The 25,796-nt window shown below is 44.7% G+C and overlaps 1 protein-coding gene across 1 annotated transcript in view; it reads right to left on the bottom strand.

Annotated features, from left to right (window-relative positions):
• The window catches only part of ASIC2 (acid sensing ion channel subunit 2), a 396,698-nt gene extending 371,809 nt beyond the window's left edge, over positions 1–24,889 (bottom strand). Inside the window, exon 1 of the mRNA XM_056819461.1 lies at positions 24,141–24,889. Within this exon, the coding sequence (XP_056675439.1) occupies positions 24,141–24,872 (732 nt within the window). The 5' untranslated portion in view covers positions 24,873–24,889. The remainder of the gene's footprint in view (positions 1–24,140) is intronic.
• Between the last annotated feature and the right edge of the window lie 907 nt (positions 24,890–25,796).

The following is a 25,796-nucleotide window of genomic DNA, read 5'->3' as shown; positions in this document are numbered from 1 at the left end:
CTTGCTTTTGTCACTGTATACACAGCATTTTAGCATATTTAAATTGTTCATTCCCTTTTTCAGTCATGTCCTCATCTTTGAGATCTTATTTGGGGTTTTCTTGGCAAAGATCTTGGAGTAATTTCACATTTCCTTCTCCAGTTGATTTTGGAGATGTAGAAACCAAGGCAAACAAGGTTAAGTCACTTGCCCAGAGTGGTAGATGTTAACTAAATGTTTGTCAATTGTATTGGATTAACAACTTCTATGGGTCTCAGTTTCCTCAATTGTAAAATGAATTGGGGATAGACTAGATTGATGGCTAGAGTCCCTTCTAAATTCTAAATCCTTGATCTCATGAAATCACTCCTAGTTTTTTGGCTTGGCTCAAATTCTTATAGGATGATCCAACATCACTAAATTGGAACAAGTAGGAAAGGTTCACTTTGAATTTTTTAAAAATTGTTTTAAGAAATAGACTTATTACTTCCAAGCACTTATAGTAACACAGATAAAAGCTGCCAAGTACAGTTCCTGCCTCCTTCAACAAATCGAAAGGACTGCTTGTAATTAACATGTTTGTAAAGTCACAGAATTTAGAGATGGAAGGAACCTTTGAGATCATCTGGTCCAGTGCCAGGAGGAAACTGAGGCCCTGGGGAGAGGAAGTGCCTTGATCGCAAGGGTTATAAGAATCAGAGAAAGGCAGAGTCCCTTCTGGGGGACAGAATCCATTAGATGGATTCTGTGCAAGTGCTTAAATGTGTTAAACAGCCATGTGTCTATATGCCTTGTTTATAAGGCGAAATTTGATGATCAAATCTCTTTTATTCACAAGGGCAAAGATAAGTTTCACTCCAGTGATGTTCAGCATATCATAAATGTCAAAAAAGTGTCAGGGTCGGTGTGATTAGAACACATGACCTAACTTGGATCATGACTGCCTGGATTAGCAAGAGGATAGCCAGGGCAAGAGCTTCCTAAATCCTTTGGAGCTGCCCTTTTGGTCTGGAGAAGACACATCTGATAAAGGTCACTGACAGTGAGAGGGCCTGGTCAGAGGCTAGGAAAGATTCTTTAGATCTGGCAGAACTGATGGGCAGACTGAGCAGAGCTGTAACCCTCAGGCAGCTGTGAGAAGTCCTAGGACCATGAACCCTTTTCCAATGTTTCATAGATTCCTTAACTTTTTAACCCTTCAAAGGGTGTCTCCAATGCTTCCTTCCAAACCAACTTTCCAGACACTACATCTAATCCTTGGATAAACTGAATCTGTCCACTGTGCCTTTTTTAAACAAATAAATTATCCTTTTTATTAAGGTGAGCATCAAAGTGAGGAAATCTAGGTCTAGCTGACCTCAATTTTGCTGTGGGAAAAAAAAAAAGGCATCAGAAGCCAGGTCCTGTGTTCCTTCTCTTCGGTTCTTTAGAAGGTTAAGTACCAGATCTGGTCACTGAGCCATTCCCAGTAAAAGATTCAACATATCTAATTGTCTGCTTTCATTGGTACAAATGATCCCTCCTGAGCTGAACTGATTGCATTGGTACTGGGAGAGCACTCGTAATAGTTAACACAGAAAGAATTAGTGAAATACCATTGAGAAGCAGCCAGGTAGTAAAATAGATGGAGTCCTAGACTTGGAGTAGGGAAGACCTGATTTTGAATCCAGTCTCAGACACTTCTTAGCTGTGACCCTAATCAGTTACTTGTCCTGTACTTCAGTTTCCTCAACTGTAAAATGGGAATAACAGCACCCACCTGCTAGGGTTCTGAGAATTAAATGACTCTCTAGGGTTCTCTAAGTATTATTATCATATAATCTGCAAAAACTTGTGGCTTTGTTTCCTTGTGACAATCAAATAAGATAACATTTGTAAAGCCTAGCATATAGTAGGCATTCGATAAATGCTTGTTTCTTTAATTCCACTGGACTTTGAGGTGATCATAGGTTTATATTAAGACAGTCTAATGTGATCTAACTTCAGAACTAGAAGTGACTTTGGAAGCCAACCCTAAATCCCCTCATATTATTCTGAGAGTGTAAGAAATGGAAGCTCAGAGAGTTTCTCTGACCAGTGAGGCAGGCATGTTTTTCTGATATCAAGGCCAGTTCTTTCTCCACTATTCCATTCTTTCTCAAGGACTCAGCAGAAATGACAATTCTCCAGAAATTCTCGTGTTGTTTCATTTTGGGAAACCAGCCCTCAAGGGATAACATCAAACCCTGAATTGGCAAAATCTGACTAAACTTGAGAGGGGGTAGACTTTATCACAATGCTCATTAATCACCCAAGAATCTTACCTCTTAATAAATCATCTTGTAGCTCTTTGAGGAGAGGCCCTGAACCTTATCACCCTGACCCAAGATACCCTCTTTTCAGCCCTGTATTTCAGATAGTATCCTTGGACCTGTGAGATTTTTGGAGTTGTCTTTAAGTGAGAATCCTGCCCAAAAGGTCATGTTGACATTAGCAATCCACCGATGCCCAGATGCATTCAGTACTGTTGGAATTCCATTGCATAAATGGGAGAGGAAGTGGTGATTTCATGAAAAATGTATGTAACATTTTCCAATAGGGGAAAATTCAGCTAACTGAATAGTGTTTCAAGGATCAGTTGGGATTGGAACAGAGTATTCAGGTGGGGATGTGGAAATGTCAATGTTGTTGTCACCTATTTGTATCTGACTCTTCATGATCCCATTTGGGATTTTCTTGGGAAGGATAATGGAGTGGGTTGTTAGTTTCTTCTCCAGATCATTTGACAGATGAGGAAACTGAGGCAAATAAGATTAAGCGTCTTCCCCAGGGTCACACAGCTAGTATATGTCTGAGGTCTTGTTTTAACTTGGTATGAAACTCTATCCACTATACCACCTCACTGCCTTGGAAATGTCAATCACCCAAACACAATTTCCAACAATGATATGTTTCAGGCAAAGCTGGTGATTTTCCTGAAAGACAGCTTTGGTAAAGGAAGGGATCTTAGAAATCACCAAGTGCAATCAATGCCTCTTACGGTACAGATGACAAAACTGAGGTCCAGAGAAGTCACAAGGCTTAGCTCTTAGATACGAAAGCTGTCCCTAACACATACATATAACCAGGGTCTCAACATCATGGTGACACCTTCACCCATGTCTAAAATGAATTATTTGTTATAGTATGCTAAAAAGATGTCAGGGGACCAGGGGGAGCAGTCAGAGAAGCACCAAGCCAGACAGTGACTTGAGACAGCTGCCAGATAAGCACAGCCCAGCTGATGCTATTAGTATCCCCCTTTTATAGAAGATGAAACTGAGGCAGACAGAAGTTAAGTGATATGCTTGGGGTCACACAGCTAGTAAGTGTTTGAGGCTGGATTTGAACTAAAATCTTTCTGACTCCATGCTCTCTAGCTGTCTCTACTCTTCTACAGTGAAGTAGAAAAATCACTAGCTTTGACAGGCAGACTTGAGTTCAAATCCTGGCTTTGCTACTTACTATGTGTGACTTTGAATCAGTCCCACAACCTCTTCATCTGTAAAATGAGAGGATTAGACAACATGATTCTCAAATAAATTGGAACTTAGAAATGGATATATATATATATTTAAGTGCTAAGTAATAAAACATCCAGATGAACATATCTAGGTTGGAGAGGTGTCTAGAGACCATACAATGTGAATATAATTTAAAAGAAATGTGGAGAAATAGCTTGGAGAAAAGAAGATTTAGGGCATGTGACAATTGTCTTCAAATAGTTGAAGGGAGTGTCTTGTGGATAAGGAATTCCACTTGTTCTGCTAGTTCCAGAGAGCAAAACAAAATACAATGGATTGAAGTTATCCAAAAGAGATTTCAGTTTGATATAAAGGAGGGGAAATCTTAAAACCTCCCTATAATTAGAGTATCAGAAAGTAGAATGGGCCATCTCAGGAAGTGGTGGTTCGTGACCTCCCGGGAGGTTTTAAGAGAAAGCTGGAGGACACTAGTCTGGGATTCCCATTCAAGCTGGCCCTGAGGACCCCTAAGGTCCCTGCCAAGTCTTTTGTGGATGTAGTATATAATTCTATCATAGGGAGAAAGTCAGTAGAGAGCAGTGGGGTCAGAGAAAGCCTGTGTAAGCTAGAGTATCTCACAAATGGCAAGGCAGAGATTAGAACTTCTGCTTTACAAAGCAAAGTCCCCTTTACCACATGCCCTCATCACCTCCCATGGCCATCTTTGGCAGGTATGTCACCTTCTGCCAGGACTTATGATAAACATATACTCTTACCCCTCTCCCAGGAAAAGATGAGCTTCAAAGAAGGGCAATCTGATAAGAGTTTGAGGATGATCCCCAGAGCCTTCTGTTGAGTATTCATGAAAAGGTGATAGAGTGCAAAGAAGATCTGGATTCAAATTCCAACCTAGGTGACCATCAACAATTCACTCAACCCTCTCTGGGCTCCAGGTAACCTATAAAATGAGATGGTTGGACCAAATGTCTTCTAAAGTCCATTTCAGTTCTAATGAGTCTTATAAGTGATTCATAGCTTCAAACTATCATGACTAAGACTTTTCTTTTGTTCCCTATGGATCAAGCTGTGCCACTCTGCTCATCTATACAAGAAAACAATTGGCCACAAAGGAGTCACCCAAACCAGCCACCAATGAAGTTTCCACCATTTTGCCAATAGTTATCAAAATTATAAACCAGAACTTTTAAAGCTATGTTTAAGAGGGATAGGATGAGAAGAGTTTGCACAAAGGTGGGAGAATTTTAGGGAACTGACCTTCAAGGAAGTAAATCAACTTTCCTACTTCTATCTCCCTGGCAAAAACTACCTGTCCCCATGGACAGTTTAGGTCACATTGTTCCCCTTCTGGAAATATTAGCCTAACTGGAGGGTTAGACTGTACAGAGCAACTTCAGGAAAGGGGCACTGAGAATTAAAAAACAGGGATGGATATGAAGAGGTGAGAAAAGACACAGACAGGCATATGGGTGGATGCCAAGACAAACTTTCAGTATTTTAAAATGTGAGCAAAGGGCAGCTAGGTGGCTCAGTGGCTAGAGAACCAGGCCTAGAGGACAGGAGGTCCAGGATACAAATCTGGCCATCCTTTCTATCTGTGTGACTGTGGGAAAATCACTTAATCCCAGTTGCCTAGCCCTTCCCAATATTCTGCCTTGGAACCAATATTCAGTATTGATTCTAAGATGGAAGATAAGAGTTTTAAAAAATCGTGAGTGCCATCTCTGCCTGCTTCATCACTCTCCTATATTCCTGTGGTTTACTTCATACCTGTCTGATGACTCTGGCTTCATCAATCCTCCCAGACTCTAAATGGAGATATCCTCCACATTCTTCCCTTCTCCCTCCTCTTCTTTACCAGTTTTCTCTTTTTTCTCCTTTCTCTCCCACTCCCTGAGTTTATCACTTCCAAAGGGATGTTTTCCAAATCTCTATTTTTCATTCTCAACCTCTCTCCTGACCTCCAGACCTACATTTCCAATTTCTTTCCCCTGGAATGATGACTATCTGCTCACTTCAACCTGATTGTGTCCCAACCAAACTTTTCATAACCAAAACACTTGTCATCTGAAAATGGTCCAAGGTCCTGAATGAAGCAATGACTAGTCATATGATTTTAGACAAATTCTAGAATTGCCCCAGTTTTCTCTTCTGCAAAATAGATGATAATACTTACCATTTTTGCCTAATAGAGCCATTGTGACAAATAAATGAAGGAGTGAAGACAGAAATCATCATAAAATATACATAAATAAGAGTTGCATTGTCCATGACCTTGGACTCATTACCACTGAGTTCTAGCCATGACCTAAGCAGCCATGTCAGGTTTAATAAGCTCCCCATCCTTCCCAATAAATAATGGAAACCACTTCATCTAGGCAAGAATTTTCCAAACAAAAAAGCCTTCTGATGTAAAAATTGAAGTCGTGTTTTCCTTGTTGGTTAAAGTATTTGGTGCTTGTAGAATATTCAACAAAAAGGTTCTCATTTCATGTACTGTCAAAAATATAATGTAATTAGAGTGATGCTAAATATCCCCAGCTGTTCAGAGAAATTTGAATCTTAAATCAACCCTGCCTGGAAGCACAGCACGTAAGCAGCTGGTGTTGGAATCAGATCTGATAGAAATCCAGTACTGGAAAAGTTTGGACAAGATTATGTCCAGTCCTCTCCTGCCCCCCACCTCCATCCCCAATCTGGTCCTCTCCATTTCTCGTAGGAGCAGTGCTATCTTTCTAGTCATCCAGGTGACATCCTTGACTTCCACAACTCCCTTAACCCATGAAATTTAAAAAAAAATATTTTGATGAATATTTCCCTATCATTGGATTGCTTTGTAATTTCATATATTTTATTCTATGCATTTAAAAGCCTTATTCCTAGGGAGGGTCCACTAATCTGCCAGAAAGGATCTATGCCACCAAAATTGATTAAAAACAACAACAAAGAAACTTGCTCTATATGGTCTTATCCCTCATCAAGTCTTAAGGATTTTAATTTCCACCTTCTTCCTTGCATCCATCCCCTTTTCTCCACTTCATCAGTCTGTACCCTAGTTCAGAATAAATCACTTCTCACCTGGACTCTTGCAATCCCTCCTAATTGGTCTCCTTGTTTCCAGTTTCTCCCTTCTCCAAGTCAGCTTCCACGCAGCTGTCAAAATGATATGCCTAAAACACAGATCTGACTATGTCACTCTCCTGCTAAAAGTAGTCAGTACATTCCCATTGTCTCTAGAAAAAAATAACAAACACTTATCCTGGCATTTAAAGCCTCCGCAATATGGCTCCCAGCTACCTTTTCAGTCTTAATTCATATTATCCTCTGTTATTTACTCTATTCTTAATCAAACTGACTGGCTGGCTATTGTCCATACACACAATCTATTTCTCACCTCCAAATCTTTATCCAGATTTGGAATGTACTGTCTTTTCCCATCTGCCTCTCTGAATCCTTTAGCTTCCTTTAAAGCCACATGATACATAGGCCTTTCTCACTATCCACATTGGCTTGGGTCCTTTCTCTTCCTTATCCATCTTGTCTAGCTCTGCCTATGAAGTAAGTGTGTCTTCTCCTCCCTTTCTTTTAAAATTCTCTCCCAAAGAGGAATAGGAACTCCTTGTGGAAAGAGACAGTTTTGTTTTCTTTCTTTGTCTTTAGCCCCTTTGGATCTTGTATGTAGTCAGTGCTTAATAAATGTTTGTTGAATTAAATGGAAAAACCGAGCTGGTTTGCAGCTTGGCTCCAAACCAAGCGATTTGAAAGTATGCTCTGCAATTTGACGGATCAAGAGAATCTCTCCAAATAGGCTTTCAAATCTTTGTACAGGGAGTATACAGAGAGAGCGTAAAATAAATGGTAATAAAACGAATAAAATCACGCCTCACTCTCAAGTCTTTGAGGTGCTTCTATAAATCATATTCGTTCCCTAATTTGCTCTGTGAGACTGCACTGGAAAAACAGGAATCCAACCTCATCTGACTTACTAAACATCACACTTAGATTTATGGCTTTCAGCCTACAGTGAATGCAGATTCCATTTAAAAGTTTTTTTTTTTAATAATTTTCATTGGGAAGGGCTCAACGAGAAAATGAAATCCATTGCTTTTAGCAACCAAATATGGACAATTTTCTGATCTGTCAAGCAATCTGAATTGCAAAGAAGATGACCGCTTTAATATTGGGGGAACAAAGAGAGAAAGCTCTCATCAGGAAGAAAGAGATATTGATGCTGCCCAGGAGCCATCTGGCTGAGAATGGAAAGAAAAAAAAAAAAAACCCTGCATCTGGCTCAGCTTGGCCACACACATACAGGCTATGTGACCTTGGGCAAGTCCCTTCATCTCACTTATGCTCAGTTTCCTGTTTCAGTTTCAGATCTCACAGGGTTGCTTTGAGGTAAGTACTATGTAAACTGTCAAGCATAAGAAATGAGTGATGGAGGCAGGTAATGACTCAGTGGATTGAGAGCCAGGCTTAGAGACTGAAGGTCTTGGGTGGATTCAATCTGGCCTCAGCTACTTCCTAGTTGTAGGAAGGAAGGAAGGAAGGAAGGAAGGAAGGAAGGAAGGAAGGAAGGAAGGAAGGAAGGAAGGAACGAAGGAAGGGAGGAAGGAAGGAAGGAAGGAAGGAACGAAGGAAGGAAGGAACGAAGGAAGGAAGGAAGGAAGGAACGAAGGAAGGAAGGAACAAAGGAAGGAAGGAAGGAAGGAAGGGAGGGAGAGAGGGAGGGAGGGAGGAAGGAAGGAAGGAAGGAAGGAAGGAAGGAAGGAAGGAAGGAAGGAAGGAAGGAAGGAAGGAAGGAAGGAAGGAAGGAAGGAAGGAAGGAAGGAGGGAGGGAGGGAAGGAAGGAGGGAGGGAAGGAGGGAAGGAAGGAAGGAAGGAAGGAGGGAGGGAGGGAAGGAAGGAGGGAAGGAGGGAAGGAGGGAAGGAAGGAAGGAAGGGAGGAAGGAAGGAACGAAGGAACGAAGGAAGGAACGAAGGAACGAAGGAAGGAAGGAAGGGAGAGAGGGAGGGAGGGAGGAAGGAAGGAAGGAAGGAAGGAAGGAAGGAAGGAAGGAAGGAAGGAAGGAAGGAAGGAAGGAAGGAGGGAGGGAAGGAAGGAGGGAAGGAAGGAAGGAAGGAAGGAAGGAAGGAAGGAAGGAAGGAAGGAGGGAGGGAAGGAAGGAGGGAGGGAAGGAAGGAGGGAGGGAAGGAGGGAAGGAAGGAAGGAGGGAGGGAAGGAGGGAAGGAAGGAAGGAAGGAAGGAGGGAGGGAGGGAAGGAAGGAGGGAGGGAAGGAGGGAAGGAAGGAGGGAAGGAAGGAGGGAGGGAGGGAAGGGAAGGAGGGAAGGAAGGAAAGAAGGAAGGAAGGAAGGAAGGAAGGGAGCGAGGAAGGAAGGGAGGGAGGGAGGGAAGGAGGGAGGGGAGGGAAGGAGAGGAGGGAAGAAGGGGAGGGAGGGAAGGAAGGAAAGAAGGAAGGAAGGAAGGAAGGAAGGGAGCGAGGAAGGAAGGGAGGGAGGGAGGGAAGGAGGGAGGGGAGGGAAGGAGAGGAGGGAAGGAGGGGAGGGAGGGGAGGGAGGGAGGGGAGGGAAAGAAGGAGGGAAGAAAGGAAGGAAGGAAGGAAGGAAGGAAGGAAGGAAGGAAGGAAGGAAGGAAGGAAGGAAGGAAGGAAGGGAGGAAGGGAGGAGGGAAGGAAGGAAGGAAGGAAGGAAGGAAGGAAGGAAGGAAGGAAGGAAGGAAGGAAGGAAGGAAGGAAGGAAGGGAGGAAGGAAGGGAGGGAGGGAGGGAGGGAGGGAGGGAGGGAGGGAGGGAGGGAAGGAAGGAAGGAAGGAAGGAAGGAAGGAAGGAAGGAAGGAAGGAAGGAAGGAAGGAAGGAAGGAAGGAAGGAAGGAAGGAAGGAAGGAAGGAAGGAAGGAAGGAAGGGAGGAAGGGAGGAAGGGAGGGAGGGAGGGAGGGAGGGAGGGAGGGAGGGAGGGAGGGAGGGAGGGAGGGAGGAAGGAAGGAAGGAAGGAAGGAAGGAAGGAAGGAAGGAAGGAGGGAAGGAGGGAATGAAGGAAGGAGGGAAGGAAGGAGGGAAGGAAGGAAGGAGGGAAGGAAGGAGGGAAGGAAGGAGGGAAGGAAGGAAGGAGGGAAGGAAGGAGGGGAGGAAGGAGGGGAGGAAGGAAGGAGGGAAGGAAGGAAGGAGGGAAGGAAGGAGGGAAGGAAGGAGGGGAGGAAGGAGGGGAGGAAGGAAGGAGGGAAGGAGGGAAGGAGGGAAGGAAGGAAGGAAGGAAGGAAGGAAGGAGGGAAGGAAGAAAGGAGAGAGGAAAAAAAGGAGGGAAGGAAGGAAGAATAAATGCTATTGGTGTTGATGATATTAAGTACAAATTATTTAACTACATTAGATTTCACACACACACACTCTGTAGTAGCTTGAGATAAATGCATGAACCAAAAATGAAATTTGAGGTATTTATTATTTTTATCATCATCATCATCATCACCATGAAAGTGTTTTCCTTGGACTTCATTGTTTCCTGAACACTTAGCATGGTGCCTGGCCCATCATAGGTGTTTAACAAATAAATGCTCACTGAGTGACTGACTAAACCACATGGAAAGGGACAGAGGCTTTGCTGGCAGACTCCTTCCCTCCCATGTTTTTAGTGTCTTTTGGAGACAGATTGAAACTCTGAGTCATGAATAGATAATGAACTGACCCTGAAGTCGAAAAAGCCTAGATTCAAGCTGGCTCTAACACTAAGGGAAATCCACTTAATCTGTCCCTGCCTCTGGCAATTGAAAACTGGGGCTGCAGCCTTAGGTTCAGGTCTGTCTCCTTAAAGGCTGAGTTTCCTCATCTGGAATTCCCTATGCTAACAAAATCCCAGGCCTGGACAATTTGCATGGCAGCCTGCTCATTACTAGGAGTAGAGCATGATGGGAATTGAAAACCAAATAAAAAGGAGGGTTGGGGTTTATCTTCATCCTCGGAAAGACTCATGTGTGATGTGTGAGTAGGGAAACAGTGTCTGAGCTTGGAGGTAGGGATGAGGAAAAAGGAATCTAGTCACCTTGAGTCAGCTAGGACTAAGGGCTGGCCACACTCACAGACCTCCACCTAGAGTGTCCCTCAGTCTATCCACTGATTTATAGTGAGATTTTTTCTCTCCCTTTAAACTTCAGTCTCAGGGAGGATGTGCTCACCTAAGGTCCTGACTTCATTTCCAGAGGACTTCAGTGAAACATACACCCAGCAATTTCTAGATTACAGGTGCCATAGGGATAGAAAGCAGCATTAACTCAATCCCAGAAAAACACACACTCATTTTTTCCTGTATCCTGTCTTTGCTAGAGAAAGTAAAATGTGCTGTTCTTACACATCAGACTAGAGAAGGATTTTCCAGCTTTTTTAAATTAATAAACACTCAGTAAAGTACTTAATGGGCAGCTAGGTGGTGCCATAGTGCACTAAGAGCTGGGCAGGGAGTCAGGGAGACATCTTCCAGAGTTCAAATCCAAGTTCTGTCCAGGTCTAGAGATGGGAAGTCCTGAGTTCAAATTGGGCCTCAGACACTTCCTAGCTGTGTGACCCTGGACAAGTCACTTAACCCCCATTGCCTATCCCTTACTGCTCTTGGAACCAATACATACTATTCATTCTAAGATAGAAGATAAGGGTTTAAAAAAAGAAAATGAAAAAAGAAAACCTAGAATGGTAATAGAAAGAGTCAGACATGGCTGAAATGATTAAATGGTAACAAAAGCACTTAACTTGTGCTAGGCATTGTGCTATTTATGGGGGATACAGACCAATCTTACATTCTATCATGGCAGACAACAAGCTCCAGAGGACAAGGCTGCCCTGGAGAAGGATTATGAGGAGTTGGAGAAGACAGAGCAGAGGGGAAAGACAAAGGTGAGAAACATTAATTTGTGTTATCTTTTTCTTCACACCAGGTCTGTCTCTTTTTTCCTGTTCTGTGAAAATGTCCTCTGTAGACACTAAAAGTCAATAAAAGTAAAACTTGCCTTTTAAGAAAAGGCGTAATATATAAAAAATGTGTAAATAGTCATTCTGGAAGATCTGGGTTCAAGGCTTGCCTCTGACAAATACTTGGCTATATGGTCCTGGGCAAGTCACATAACACCCCAAGGCAACTATTTTAAGACAATAATTTGCAGAGTTGGTATTATTGGGCTGCCATGGTAGAGGGAGTCACTTAAACCAAAGAAATCATGAGGCCTCTCCTTCTCTCTCTATCAAATATATCCGAAAATTAGAGATTCTGAAAAATGGAGAAAAGGAGAGCATACACTAAAGGCACATAAGAGTACTTTTTTCAGCCTGTGGATGTCAGGACTGGAAACTAGGTAATCAGGAAGAGAAAGAATTAGGAGCAATCAGCCTACATTCCTGATACGGTCCAGAGTAATCAAGCTATGTGGGGCAAAATCCCCTTATAAAATCTGAGAGTCAGACAAGGTCTTAGAGGTTATCTGGTCCTCGTTCTTCATTTTATAGGAGAGGAAACTGAGGTCCTGACTTTCCTAGACCCACACAGTAGTAAGAAGCAGAGCTGGGATTCGAACCCACATCTTCAGGTTCAAAATCTAGTTATCTTTCCATTATCTAGCACAAGGATACAAAGAATGGGGTGTCCAAGCAAGAACAAACTCATTCACCTCCGGATGCAATTAAACAGTGACTAATTCCCCAGCATTTGATTGATATTAGATGGGAATCCTGGAACTTCAGAATTAGAAGGAATTTCAGAAACCATCCACTCCTACCCATGCTGTTGCTCTCATTCAGTTGTGCCCAACTCTGAACCCATTTGGGGTTTTCTTGGCAGAGATACTGGAGTGGTCTGCCATTTCCTTCTTCAGCTCATTTACAGATGGGAAAACTGAGGCCAACAGGGTAAAGTCACTTGTCCAGGGTCACATAGCCAGAGCATCTATGAGGCTGGATGCGAATTGGGAAAATTGAGCCCAACTCTGGCACTCTATCCACTGTGCCACCTTGCATCCCACTTTTACCCATACCTGTTCATAAATTCCTTCTCGAACATCCTCAACAAAGAAGGAGTCACTCAGCTGTTGAAGAGAGATTGTCGGGGAAGGGGTAGCAAATTGCTCTCTAAGGGCCCATAGCTGATCAGCAAACAAGATCAAGCCTTGACTTCAAAGTCAAAAGTCCTAGAAGAAAAGTATACTCAGATTATTCTGGTTCCCTATTCCTCCTAACCCTCTTCTCCTGTCCCCCCAAGATCTTAGGAGGCTCTGAGCCTTGGTAAATAGCTGCAATTGAAGCTATGTATTTAAAAACATTTGTGTGTGTGTGTGTGTGTGTGTGTGTGTGTGTGTGTGTGTGTGTGTGTGTAATTTAGGGGGACATAAAAGGATCCTAAAGTAAGCAACAGGCAGCATTCCAAAAACAAGTCCTCTGATTCCAAATTCAGGATTCTTTCCCCCAACTGATGCTATCTACCAGAGAATCAGTATGATGTAATGGTTAGAAGATGAGCCTTAAATTCAGGATCATCTGGGTTCAAGCCCAGCACCCACTTGTGTAGTCTGAATGAGTCACTTAAATCCTCAATATCAGGGACAACTCTCAATGATCATAAGTTGAAGAGAAGCTGTTCTACCCTATATTAATAGAAAATCTTATCAGACATTCGTTTTGCCAATTAAATAAGTCTGTCCCATGAGAAAAAAGTCCTACCTTGCCATACTTTGGGTTTTTGCATTGACTCTCAGAAGGATGGATCTCTATAAACTGCTTTGGGGGGACCCAGATCTTAGGTCCAGGAGGCATGTCCCACATTCACATAATCCAGCCAACTTTAGTGCTGGAGGGAGCCTCAGAGGCCAGTTCCTCCAACCTGGATTATAGCAAGAGAATCCTTCCTGGAGCATATTTACAAATGGAGATTCAGTCCCTACTGGAAAGCCTTTAGGAAATATTTTACTGCATCTCACCCAAATGTACCTGTCTTTGATTTCTATCCATTGTCCCTCTGGGGCCAAACAGAACAAAGAGGACTCTATTCCTTCTTTTACAGATCAATTCTTCAAATCCTGGGCCAGGTAACATCATCAAGAGTGGTTAGGTGGTCTCTTAATATATCATTATTTGTTGTGGGTAATAATTGCCTATATATTATTAGTTATTAGTCTGTTTTATGGTCCAAAGGTCTTCTTTGGATGAAAAAAAAAATGGTGGCAGGAGGGAAGGGAAGAGTTTAGTGGCTCTGTCTTTTTTTTTCAAGCCCTTACCTTCTGTCTTAGTATCAATAAAGATCAAAGAGTAGCAATTAGGGTTAAGTGACTCACCCAGTATAACACAGTTAGAAAGTGTCTGAAGCCAGATTTGAACCCAGATTCTCCTGACTCCAGGCCTGGTGCTTTATCCACTGTGCCACTGTGGCCCTGCCTCATCTCTATTATCAGTTTTCATTGTTCCATCCACCTCAAGCAGTGATCCTATCCCTTCTCTGATTACACTGATCCTTTATAAAAAATACTAGAGACATTATATAAAACTATTACAAGAACTATATAAAAACCATATAGCTATGTATGTAAACTATATAAATATATACATATATAAACTATATAAAAGTTGTTATCCTTAGCTTCAGCTCATTCTGAGTTTCTGTGGCCCTGATCCTTTTTATAGGACCCACCACTCTTCTGGATGCATCCTTTGGTACCTGCCCTTATTTTCACCTTCTCTATAAAACAAGAATAGTCCTGTGATTTCCCTGATATTGGGGATGCCTGGGTGAAGAAAGTCCACCTTTCAATGTCCACCTAGCACTTTCTTGGCAATTTATTGAGGTTAACTGGAGTACTGATAAGTGAAGTCCCACAGCTGGCATCACATAGCCAATAAGTGCCAGAGTTAGGATTTGAACTTGGATCCTTCTAGTTTTGAGACCACTTTCATTAGCCTTCCGAATATAACTAAGAGTTCCCTATGCATCCACATCAGTGTCTTTCCACAATTTCTGTCTTCTTCCTCATTGGAATAATTTCTTTGTACACCTTCAGAATTTCATCCTTTAGAGCTTCCCATATCTCCTAGGCTGATTTTCTCTCTAAATCCTTGGTGCATTAGATTCTTCCTACCCTTTTTTTTTTTGAAATCTAAAGTACCCCCATAGACTAGGTCCAAAAATTTCAAGATGGAAGAGTTTCTTCCCCTCTAATTTCTCCATGTGGCCCAGTATCAGTTCTAGAGTAGAATTCTCTTGATTGGTTCATTTGTCTTCTAAAGGAAGTGAATATCATTAAGATAAAAGTTGCTCCTTTGCAGGACAAAAGGGAACATTCTAGTGTGAGACTTCTTAACCTGAGATCCATGAAATTGTTTTTTAAGAAATATTCTGACTGTATTTTAACATACTTGATTTTCCTTGTAATCCTATATACTTTATCTTATGCATTTAAAAACCTTCTTATGAAGGTAGGTTAGGGGATAGAGCTCCAGGCTTAGAATTGGGAAGTCCTGGGTTCAAATGTAGCCTCAGACACTTCCTGACTGTGGGACCCTGGTCAAGTCACTTAACCCCAATTGCCTAGCCCTTACCACTCTTCTGCCTTGGAATCAATATGCAGTATTGATTCTAAGATGGAAGGTAAGGGTTTAAAATAAATAAACAAACCTTATTCTAAGGAGGGGTCCATAGATTTCACCAGACTGACTAAAGGCTAAGAACTCCTGATCAAGCAGATGCCCAGGTAACTAAGACCTTGGAAGCACCCCAAACCCATCCTCTTGGAAGCACAACAACTTTAGGTTACTTTGAACTATCCCGGGATCCCAAAGGACATTTTAAGTCAATGGCTTATGGTCCTCCTATCTCCCTTAATCTTCCTGGGAAGGCCCTGCGACCACAGGCATACAAGCCCAATTAAATGAGACATAACAAAATCAGCTGTTGAGATCCCTCCCACTGCTCGCAGGGCCAAGAGGTTGGACTGCAGGGAATGCAGGGAGTGCATCTTTCATTTGCAGCCAATTTGAGCATTCTTGCCCAGACACAGCCTAGAGGCACTTCAGAGAACCCATGCATGATGACTAATGAACTCCATTCTACCCCTGGGAGGTGATAAAAAGTCCCCTCTAGCACCCCATCTCCTAGTCTCTTCCTGAACTCTTTGTAGTTTCACTTTGAGTCTGGGCCTGTCTGAGCAGAACTCTGAGAGGGACTCAGGAAAGGTGATGTGGCCCTTTCTAAGGGAGAATTCACACATTTAAAAAAGCTTGAAGTGGTATTCACTAGCTGACTCTCTGCACAAGAATCCTGCAAAGGGAGGTAGCCTGGGTTACATGACTCCGTTTTACAAATGGGGAAACTGAGGAACAGAGAAGTTAGCTACTTGTCTATTGATCCCACCATCTGTAAGATCACTATTCTTTCCAGCATATTGTCCACCTTAGGGATAAAAAGCAAAGAGACATAATAGAGAGAATATATTAGACTTGAAGGCAAGATGACTTCAGTTGAGTCCCACACTGGGTAATCCATGGAAAAATCCCTGAACAACTCTCAGCTTTGGTTTTCCCATTTTTTTCTTTTTCTTTTTTTAAACTTTACTTTCTAACTTAGTAACTACTCTAAGACAGAAGGGCAAAGACTAGGAAAATGGGGTTAAGTGACTTACCCAGGGTCACACAGCTAGGAAGTGTCTGATGCCAGATTTGAATGCAAGTAGTCCTCAAATCTAGTCCTGCGGCTCTATCCACTGAACCACCTAGCTGCCCTGGTTTTCTCATTTTAAACTGGAGAGATAGTAGTAGCTTCTTCCTCACAAGATTGTTGGAAGGGGAAAATGAGTTTAAATATGGAAACCATTCCAAACCTTAAAAGTGTTATGTAAATGTGGGCTATTATCTCCTGTTTTCTATTTTTGCAGTCTTGGGCAACCTAATCCAGCTCCCTGAGCCTCCATTTCCTCATAAGTAAAATTAGACTGGATTCCTTTCACTGTTAAACCCTGGGCTCCTGCAGGTGGGACCAATAGCAAGTCTCTATTGAAGATTGTTTTGAGAGCAGACTTTGGCCAACTTCATATCATATTTCCCACCTACACCATGGGAAAGGCTTTCTTGCTTCTGAACACCTTCTAGTGATAAGCCATCAAGACTGGTTAGATCCACTTTATCTGAAAATCATCGGGCACTTATAGATTATTTTAAAGTATGTAAAACACATCCTGTGCAGATGTTAGCTCATGTAATCCTTGCAACCCTGTGAAGCAGGTGCCATGATCATTCTCATTTGAAATGGAAGGAATCTAATACAGATAGAGGTTAATTGACCTGTCCAGAGATACACAATTAGTAAGTATGAGATTAGTAGGATTTGAACTCAAGTCTTCCTGACTCAGAGTCTAAAATGATAACCACTATAGCACTTAGCTGCCTGGAAATCTTTTCATAAGCTGATCATCAGGAAATAGACCCCTATGACCTTGGCCAAGACACTCAACCTCCATCTGCCTCAGTTTCCTCATCAGTAAAATAAGAAGGTCCAACTTGAACAACTCAAACAGAAAGAGATCCCTGAAGGCTGTAGACTGACTTAGAAAATCTCAAATTAGCATTATCTATGTTGAACTGTATTTTTGTTTATTTTGTTAATCACTTCTTTATTTCTTTTAAACCCTTACCTTCCATCTAAGTATCCCTTCCAAGGCAGAAGAGCAATAAGGGCTAGGCAACTGGAGTTAAGTGACTTGCCCAGGCTTGACAGCTGGAGTCACACAGCTAGGAAGTATCCATGGTCAGATTTGAATCCAGGACTCCTCCTCTATAGGTCTGGATCTCAATCCATCAAGCCACCTAGCTTAATTATATATTTAACCTGATTTGGTTGCACTTGGGAGTTTGGGGCCATCAGGCAGTAAGTTTGACACCTCTAGACTAGATGATGACCCAAAGTCCTTCTCAAGCTTGCAATCAGATGATCTTATTAGGTGGCCCAGGAGCCAAGCTATCCATAGCAACTTCCCCCAACCAAAATGCCCAGAAGAAGTTCTTCTGTCAAAGGTAGGCAACTAATAGCTGAACTGGATCAACTGAAGAGCAGTCTGAGTGACAGCATTTTGATTGGTTCTGACAGCGGCCCCCCCCCATCCAAACCTCAGAAAGCATTTTGATCAATTCAGCTGCTTGTAGCTCTAAGCTGAGTCTATATTTGATTTCTTACCGTGTTTCCCCGAAGTGAAATCATTGGATAAAGGTCCATATGTTTCTTGGAGAAACATCTATCAATCATCTTCTCTGCTATAACACTTCAATAATGGGTATATTTCAGTCATGGCTGCAGCTCTGATTCAGCCATTTTTGAGATCCCAGAACCATGTCCTTTCTCCTCACTAATCCACAGAATATCAGAGCTGAATGGCACATTAGAGACCATTTGGTCTACTGGGAAGGAAACTGGACGGGCCAGGAGAAACTCCAGCTCCATCTCTGGCTCTTTTCAGCCATGTGAACTCCTCTGATCCTCAGTTTCCCCCTCTGTGAAATGGGAATCAATATTATTTGTTGGACCTATCTTCCAGAGACAAAATGAGGGTCTGACAAGGCTATCAAACTGAAGTGTGCAAGCATTAAAGTTTTGGATAAATGCCAGGTATTATTATTAGTGCAAGCCTTTTTAGGACAATAGGAACAAAGATTGAAAGTTAAAAGGAAGTGTGCTAGCTGTGTGACCCTGGACAAGTCACTTGACCTCTATTTCTTATGTAAAATGGGGATAATAACAGGACCTACCTGGTAGGATAAGTACAAGGATGAAATAATTACTATAAAGTACCACAGCAGGCACTACATCAGTGTTAGCAATTATTATTACCACTTTGATATAATTCAAACCCCTCATTTCATAGATGTGGAAACTGAGGCCCTGGGAGGTTTGGAGTATATAGGTAGTAAGAATCAGAGCTAAGAACTGAGTTTAGATGTCCTAGCTTCCATTCAAGAGGCTCTTTCTATAACAGTTTGCTGTCTGCCATTACATCGCATCAACCTTTGTTATTTTCATATGCTTTCATATGCAAGCAAGAAGACCTCTGATAGGATCAAAAGTCCATGGATTTAGAACTGCCAAGGATCTCCAAACCATTCCTTTTGCAGAGAAGGAAACTGAGGCAAAGAGTGACTTGCCCAGGGTTAACTGGCCAATAAGAACCCAGGTCTTCCCAACTCCTACTTCAATGCTGCTGCTCAGTAGGAAAGAGGTTTTCCTTGTCCACCTAAATAGACCCAACCCACAGCAGGCCTTCTGGTCTTCCGGAATGGTATTGCAGCAGAAAAGGTCAGTGTTATCCACAAGCGCTGCTTGGAGTCTCATTTTCTCTCTCCTGCTGAGAGCAACCCACTTGCTTTAGGAGGACCGAAAGAAACATCATTTCTTTTGGTTTTTGGAAACATTTCACTGTGAACATACACCACTCAAACTCAGGAATATTTTTAAGCATTCACACCAAGTCAGGAAGACTTGGGTTCAGATCCTGCCTCTAACATATATTATGTATCCTTTTTTAAACTATTAGTGCCCCAGGCAAGTCTCTAAGACTGGAAGATGTAGGAAGAGCTTCCACCTTGATGGTGGAAGAGTTTCCTTCCATCAGAATCCCAGTACAAAAAGGGGGGAAAATAAGGTTTATAGTATTTTCCTTTGTTGTCATTCAATCCCGTCCAATCCCTAGTCTTGGCAAAGACACTAATGGTTTAACATTTCCTTCTCCAGCTCATTTTACAGATGAGAAAATGGAGGCAAAAAGACTGAAATGACTTGCCCAGGGTCACCTATCTAGTAAGTGTATGAGACTAGATTTGAACTCGGGTCTTCTTGACTCCATGCCTGGTTCTCTATCTACTGGGATATCTTGCTTCCTTTTGGCATTTTCCTAATAATGACTCTAAGAGGTATACAACACAGAAAACTGAGATTCTGAAAGGATAAGCAATTTAATACCATGTGGCCAGTAAGTGGCAGTGCTGTGATTGGAGCCCAGGACTTTTAAGTTCAAATACAGAGTTCACACTATTATATCACACTATTTCTCAGAATGGTATAAGCTGGGATGTGATGGAAACAGGTGGCTACTCCCCAACTCCTTCTGCATCTTTATCCCCCCATAACTATGTACTATCCGAAGAATCCCACCCAAATGTGTGAAAAAAATGTATGACTCCAGGTTCTGCAACTTACCAGAGGACAGGAAGTCAGCATCATTACCTGCCATGCCCCCACATATACAGAAAGATACACATCCCTATCTGTGTGGGGTCCTAAGCTTGGGGTCCAAGGAACTGCTAGAGCAGGTTCTCTCACAATCACTGTCCTAGCCAATGAACGGGAAGCCTGCTCTTTGTAGCACCAGGAAAGACAGCAGAAGAAGTGCCAAAAACCCCAGAGCCAGAAACTCTAATGCCACTGAGACAGAAATGGGCACCGAGAAACAGTGAGCTTCCTTTTATTAATAATGCTAATTGGATTAGCAATGGGATAATTACGCCAAACCTGAATAGGATGTAAATAACCACAATCTGAACCAGCTGGAAATAGAGAAGTACCAAATACCCCCCAGTCCCCTTAATTCCAAACATGTCCAGGTACTTTCATAATTGGCACTCAGGGCAAAGGTCCACTGGCATGAATAAAAGAATGGTTATGAGTGACAGTCAATGTAGCATAGCACCCCAGAGAAATATCTCCCTCCCTACCTCCCTTCCTCTTCCCCCCTTTCTCTCTCTCTCACTCTTTTTTTTCTCTCTCCTTTTCTTTTTCTCTTTCCTTCTCTTTCTTTGCCATTCTGTTTCCTTCTCTCTCTCTTTCCTTCTCTCATTTTCTCTTTTCTTTCTCCCTTCCTTGCTTCCTCTCCTTCCCCTTCCTTTCTTTTTTCTCTTTCCTTCTCTCATTTTCTCTTTTATGTTCCTCTTTTTTATTCTGTGTCTATCTCTTTTCTCTCGTTTTCTCTTTTCCTTCTCTTTCTTTCTCATTTTGTCTCTCTTTACTTCTCTCATTTTCTCTTTCCTTCTCTTCTTCATTTCCTGTCTCTGTCTCTTTGACTGTGTCTGTCTCTCTCTTTCAACTTCTGTCTTTTATCAAGTCCAATTAGAAGAGCAACAAGGGCTAAGTAAGGAGATTAAGTGACTTTCCCTGAATCATATAGTTACCAGTGTCTGATGCCAAATTTAAACTGAAGTTTTCTTACCTCCAGGCCTAGCACTTTATCCACAGTGCTACCTAGCTGTCCCCATGATATCTAACTGACTTGTTAGTCAGTAAAACTGAGTTCCTTTGAGAGTCTCGGGAACCATAGAAGTTTGGGAATCATTCAAAGCATTATTACTCATCTTCCTCTTCCCCCATTAAATGAACAGGAAAGTCCCTGATTGTTAAGTAGGGAAAATGTCTAAGGCAAGATCCCAGTCCTGTTGAGACTGACCCAGAAGAAGTCTATCCAGCATCCACTAGTGGTCTTGGATGAAGCTGATCATGTTGGTGGTAGAACGGTGAAAGAATGACAGGAGCACATGGTAGGTTAAGGATCCCTCGGAAATGACTTCCAGAATTACCAGGTAGTGAGAAACTGAGCCATCTAGATTTAGCTGACCACTGTTGGGTGGTGAAAGGCAGGGAAATCCCAGACAATTACAAAAGGTCAAGGGAATGTGCGCCATTGGAGAAAGAGGGAATATACATGAGGGTGTGGGGAGCAGGCATGACACATGGGGTCAGAGCCTTCTAATGCTCTAGGATTAGAGAGCCAACCTAGCTGGCTTTAAACAATAGATTTAAAGTTGGAACACCTCTTAGATTAGAAGTCATCTCATCCAACCCCCTCAGTTTACAGATGAAGAAGTAGATCTAGAAAGAAGTGACTTCCCTCAGATCATACAAAGAGGGGTAGAGGCAGGATTTCAACTCAATATCTCTGACTGCAAAGACTTCTCTTGCCATTGTGTCATACTGCCTCTCAGAGAAGGGAAGGGAATGCATATCCCAATGTGAAGATGGATATTTTAAATGGAGAAGAGCATAAAGAATGGAGAGGTTAGTTCCTGAGATAGAGTAACACATTTAATACACAATGCTGAAAGAATAAACAAAGGATTGGGGTAGCCCAATAGGGAGTAAGAGTTCTATCCAAGAGGGGCAAACCAGAGGAAATACAGGGTTGTCATGGATTTGCTCTATGTTTTGTGATTCAGTGAGTTTCATTTCTGCAGCATTCAGATCAATTGCACTGTTTACAATCCAGGGTCTCCTTCAAAACTCAACTCAAGGAGGATAGCTGGGTAGCCCAGTGGATTGAGAGCCAGACCTAGAGATGCTAGAGATGGGAGGTCCTAGGTTCAAATTTGACCTCAGCCACTTCCCACCTGTGTGTGTGTGTATGTGTTTGTGTGTATGTGTGTATGTGTGTGTGTGTATGTGTGTATGTGTGTATGTGTGATCCTGGGCAGTTACTGAACCCCCATTCCTTAGCTCTTACCACTCTTCTGCTTTGGAACCAATACACAGAATTGATTCCAAGATGGAAGGTAAGGGGTAAAAAAACAAACAAACAAACAAAAAAAACTTAACTCAAATGATACCTTCCTGAAAACCTTTCCTGATCATCATCTGCAGCTAGTACCTCCCACCCATTCCCTAATGGCCTTGTATCTATTTTACCTGTGTCCTATCCCTCCCTAAAATATAAGTTCTTGGAGGGCAGCACTTATTGTTCTTTAATCTTTGAATCCCCAGCATCTAGCTCAGTGACTGGCACACAATAGGTGCTCAATAAATGCTTGATTGGGGGTAAAAATTATTGAAGCATTCATGTAGCATGTATGACTATATCACCTTGGCCTAAGGAGGCTGCTGATCAATTGATCAATCCATAGCCAGCCAACCAAATAGAAACCCAGACAGATGAAATTCATCTTTACAAAGTTCCAAATGACAGTAAAGTCCAAAGGAAGCAGCCTGTCTGGGAGAACTCTGGCCCATCTGACAGTAGAGTGGCTAACGGGGACAATAAAAAAGTCAAACCTTGAGCCAAAAGCAAGAATGTTTACGGGAGGCTCTGATTCAGACCCACTCCATGTGGAGGTTCAAAGTAATACAAGAGGTACGACCCAGAGGCCACCCAAGAAATAATAGAGAAAGAACAGCAGAGCTAGAAGGTCAGGAAGTATGCCCCAGCTCCCACACAGGCACATTCATAGCTGAATTATGGCAAACCCATCTGGTCCCATATGAGCTGGTTTAGTCACCTAGAGAAATATTTGTTCTAGGATCTTTGGTCTAAAGAAAGAGGCTCAAAGGTTTCTGGTCCAAGGACCTCATTTTACAAATGAGGAAACTGAAGCTCATGGAGGATAATTGACTTGACCAAGGTCACACAGATAATAAGAGGAAGAGTTGGGCTTTAATCTTATAGTCCTTAGACTCCCAGTTCAAGAGCTCTTTCCATGGTACTTGTACCTTCCTGGCTAGCTCCTTGAAGACAACATCACTGGCTTCTGTTGTTGTTTTTATAATCTGATCTATCAACAAATACATGCTATTCTTCTTAAAACAAAAAACAAACAAACAAACAAAAAACCCAAACACACAGCAACTTCTAGTAAGTTCTTCAAAAAAAAAAACAACAAAAAAAAACACACTAAAACCCAAACAGTTCAGCCTTCATCTAGGCCCCCGGAAATCCTAGTTGTCAGCATTCCACAAGCCTGCCTTCTGTCAGACAGGTGTTTTATCCAGACCCACCAGCACATACAATCAAACGCTTCCAAATTTGCAGCCCAGCAAGTCCTCTCTATCAGCCCTTCCCATACTGATTCCTACCAGGAGAAAACATTCTAGCCAAACCTGAGTTAGCAACTTTTCCTCGGGGAAAGCCAGGGAGAGCTAGGGTCACCCCTCCCCCCCCCCCCCCCCCCCCCGTGGTTCTGTGGCTCTCCATGCCCTCCCAGTCTGGGCAAAGACCCAGGCCACCTGCAGTTTCAATGATAGTTGATATTTCGGGAGTTCCCTCCCCAGAAACTAAACAGAGCTCCTATGTTTGAGATAGCAGCAGTCTTACTAGGGCTGCTAAGCATCCCTGAGTGTTTAGCAGCTGGCCCATTTACTGAATCGACTGTATTATTGTTTCACCTTCTCATCCCCCACCCTCCGCTCCGGCCGTGTGTGGGTCCCCACCCCCCAAAAATAGCAAATGCTACCTACTTGGCCAGAACCGGCCTCCCTCCTTTCCCCATTCCTTCCTTCCTACCTACCCCGCCAACAGGATCCTTCCCGCCTGCTTGGCGCTAAGGGTGGGAATAAACGGGAAAAGGAGGAGGAGGATTTGGAGCTAAGGGTTAGGAGGGCATCGAGGCCGAGGCACTGACCACCTCAAAGGGCAGCGGGGACCTCTCCCTTCTTTCCATTGTCCTCAGCAGCTTCACTTAAGTGAGCCTGCTGGGGGGCAGAGTTCCGGCTGCAACTAGGTAGTGGTGAATAAAGAAAGGCACTGGAGGGAAACGGTAGAGTCCCGAAGTCGGACAGGGGTTCGAATCAGACCCAGTGAGAGTAAGACTGGATGCCTGATCCGAAGACGGAGGCAGGGATCCTGGAAGGAGGAGGAGAGGAGGGAGCCCGAGGCCGGGGAGGGGGGTACTAGAGAGTCAACTCACAGAGGAGAAGTTGTGGGGCCCGCAGAGCTCGCCCCGGTACTTGCAGGAGAGGAGCATGTCCTCCAGCTGGTGACCCAGGCGGTCCATGAAGGCGGCGCTGATGCCCTCGAAGTGGCGCGGCGGCAGGAAGAGGCGGAAGTCGGCCAGCTTGCGGAACCACTGGCGGCGCGCCTCGTCCCCTCGGAGCAGTTCGCTGACGAGCGGCCGGGCGGTGCGGTTGGGCAACAGCAACCCAAGCCAGTGGCCGGCGTAGTAAAGGTCCCCCTTGGAGAGACGCGGGAAGCGCAGAGGGTTGTTGTTGCACAGAGTGACGGCCGGGAAGGGCAGCTGGCGGCTCCACTCGCGATGCACCCGCGTGTGCGAGGGGAAGCTGAGCCAGTAGAGCAGGCGGTTCGAGGACCAGGAGAGCAGCAAGCCCAGCGAAGTGCAGAAGGCCAGCACCCACAGCGCCCGACGCTGGAAGGAGCCCCCGGCTGCCGTGCGCCCGGGGCACATGTGCCGCAGCCCGTGCAGTTTAGCGCGGCTCAGGGGCAGCCGCCCTCGCCGGGGCCCCGAGCGCGGGAGCGCCCGCTCCCGGCCGTCGTTTCGGCCGCCCCCGGGTTGCCCGGCCACTACCGCCGCCGCCCCCCCGGGCTCCTCGCGGGCCATGCGGAAGCGTCCCGAGGGGCTCAGTGCCGCCGCCGCCGCCCCCGCCGCGGGGGGCAGCCCGGCTCCTCCGCCGCTCCGGCTCATTCATTCAGTCCGCGGCCGGAGGCGGAGGCAGCCCCGGCCAGGCGGAGCCGCCATGGGAGTCCGCAACAGCAGCAACAGCAACGCGCAGCCCGCGCCAGGGAAGCGTGCGCCCGGAAGGAGCCCCGGTGGCGCGGCATGCCCTCCCGGCGCCGCCTCCGCGGGCACCCACCCGGGACCGGGCACTGCCTCCACTGGCCGCCCCTGGCACTGGCCTCTCCCGGAGCGGCTCCCCGCCCTGCTGGCCCTCGGCTCTCTCTCCGCGCACTACCTCTCTCGGGGACCCCCTGGGCACCGCCTCTCCAGCCCAACGCCAAACGGCTCCCGCCCCCGTCGTCTTGGCCCCCAGGGAACCCTGGTTCGAGTTTCCGCTAATCCTCTTCTTAGACAAGGCTCCAGGGAGAGAGATGCTAGCCCGACATGACTGCTCTGGGGAACCCGCTTCCTTCTCTTCGCTGCCACAAATCCCGCCAGTCCCAGTCCACTAGCCCAGCGTCGCTGGGACACTGGCGACAGAGAGCTGGGGAACGAGCGCCCCCAGAGGCCTCCCCTGACTCCAGGGCGAGAGGGTGGGTGGGTGTGTAAGGACCCGGCCGGGGCTAGCGGGAGCCTCTGACTTCCCAGGTGCCCCTTCCCGCTGTCCTCCTCACCTTCCCTCCCGGACCCTCCAGGCTGCTCTCAGGGAGGTCTGGACGCTGCTCCCCCGCCCAGCTGTTGCGCTCCCTCCTATCCCGCGCCAGGGCAGTCGCCCCTTCCTCTCGCACGGATTGCGTCCGACTCTTTCCTGGGGCTGGGGGCTTCTCTGGGTGACAGGAGGGAAGATGGCTCGCTCCCCCAACCCGACTCAGGCTCGGCGGCTGCGGCGGCCGTGCAGCGTCGCTCCCTCTGCCGGCTCTCCTAGGTCCAGCCTGCGTTCGCGGAACGCTC

This window comes from Monodelphis domestica, chromosome 2, assembly GCF_027887165.1.
Source record: "Monodelphis domestica isolate mMonDom1 chromosome 2, mMonDom1.pri, whole genome shotgun sequence".
In the NCBI taxonomy this organism is placed as follows: Eukaryota; Metazoa; Chordata; class Mammalia; order Didelphimorphia; family Didelphidae; genus Monodelphis; species Monodelphis domestica.
This window is presented reverse-complemented; position numbering and strand designations above follow the sequence as displayed.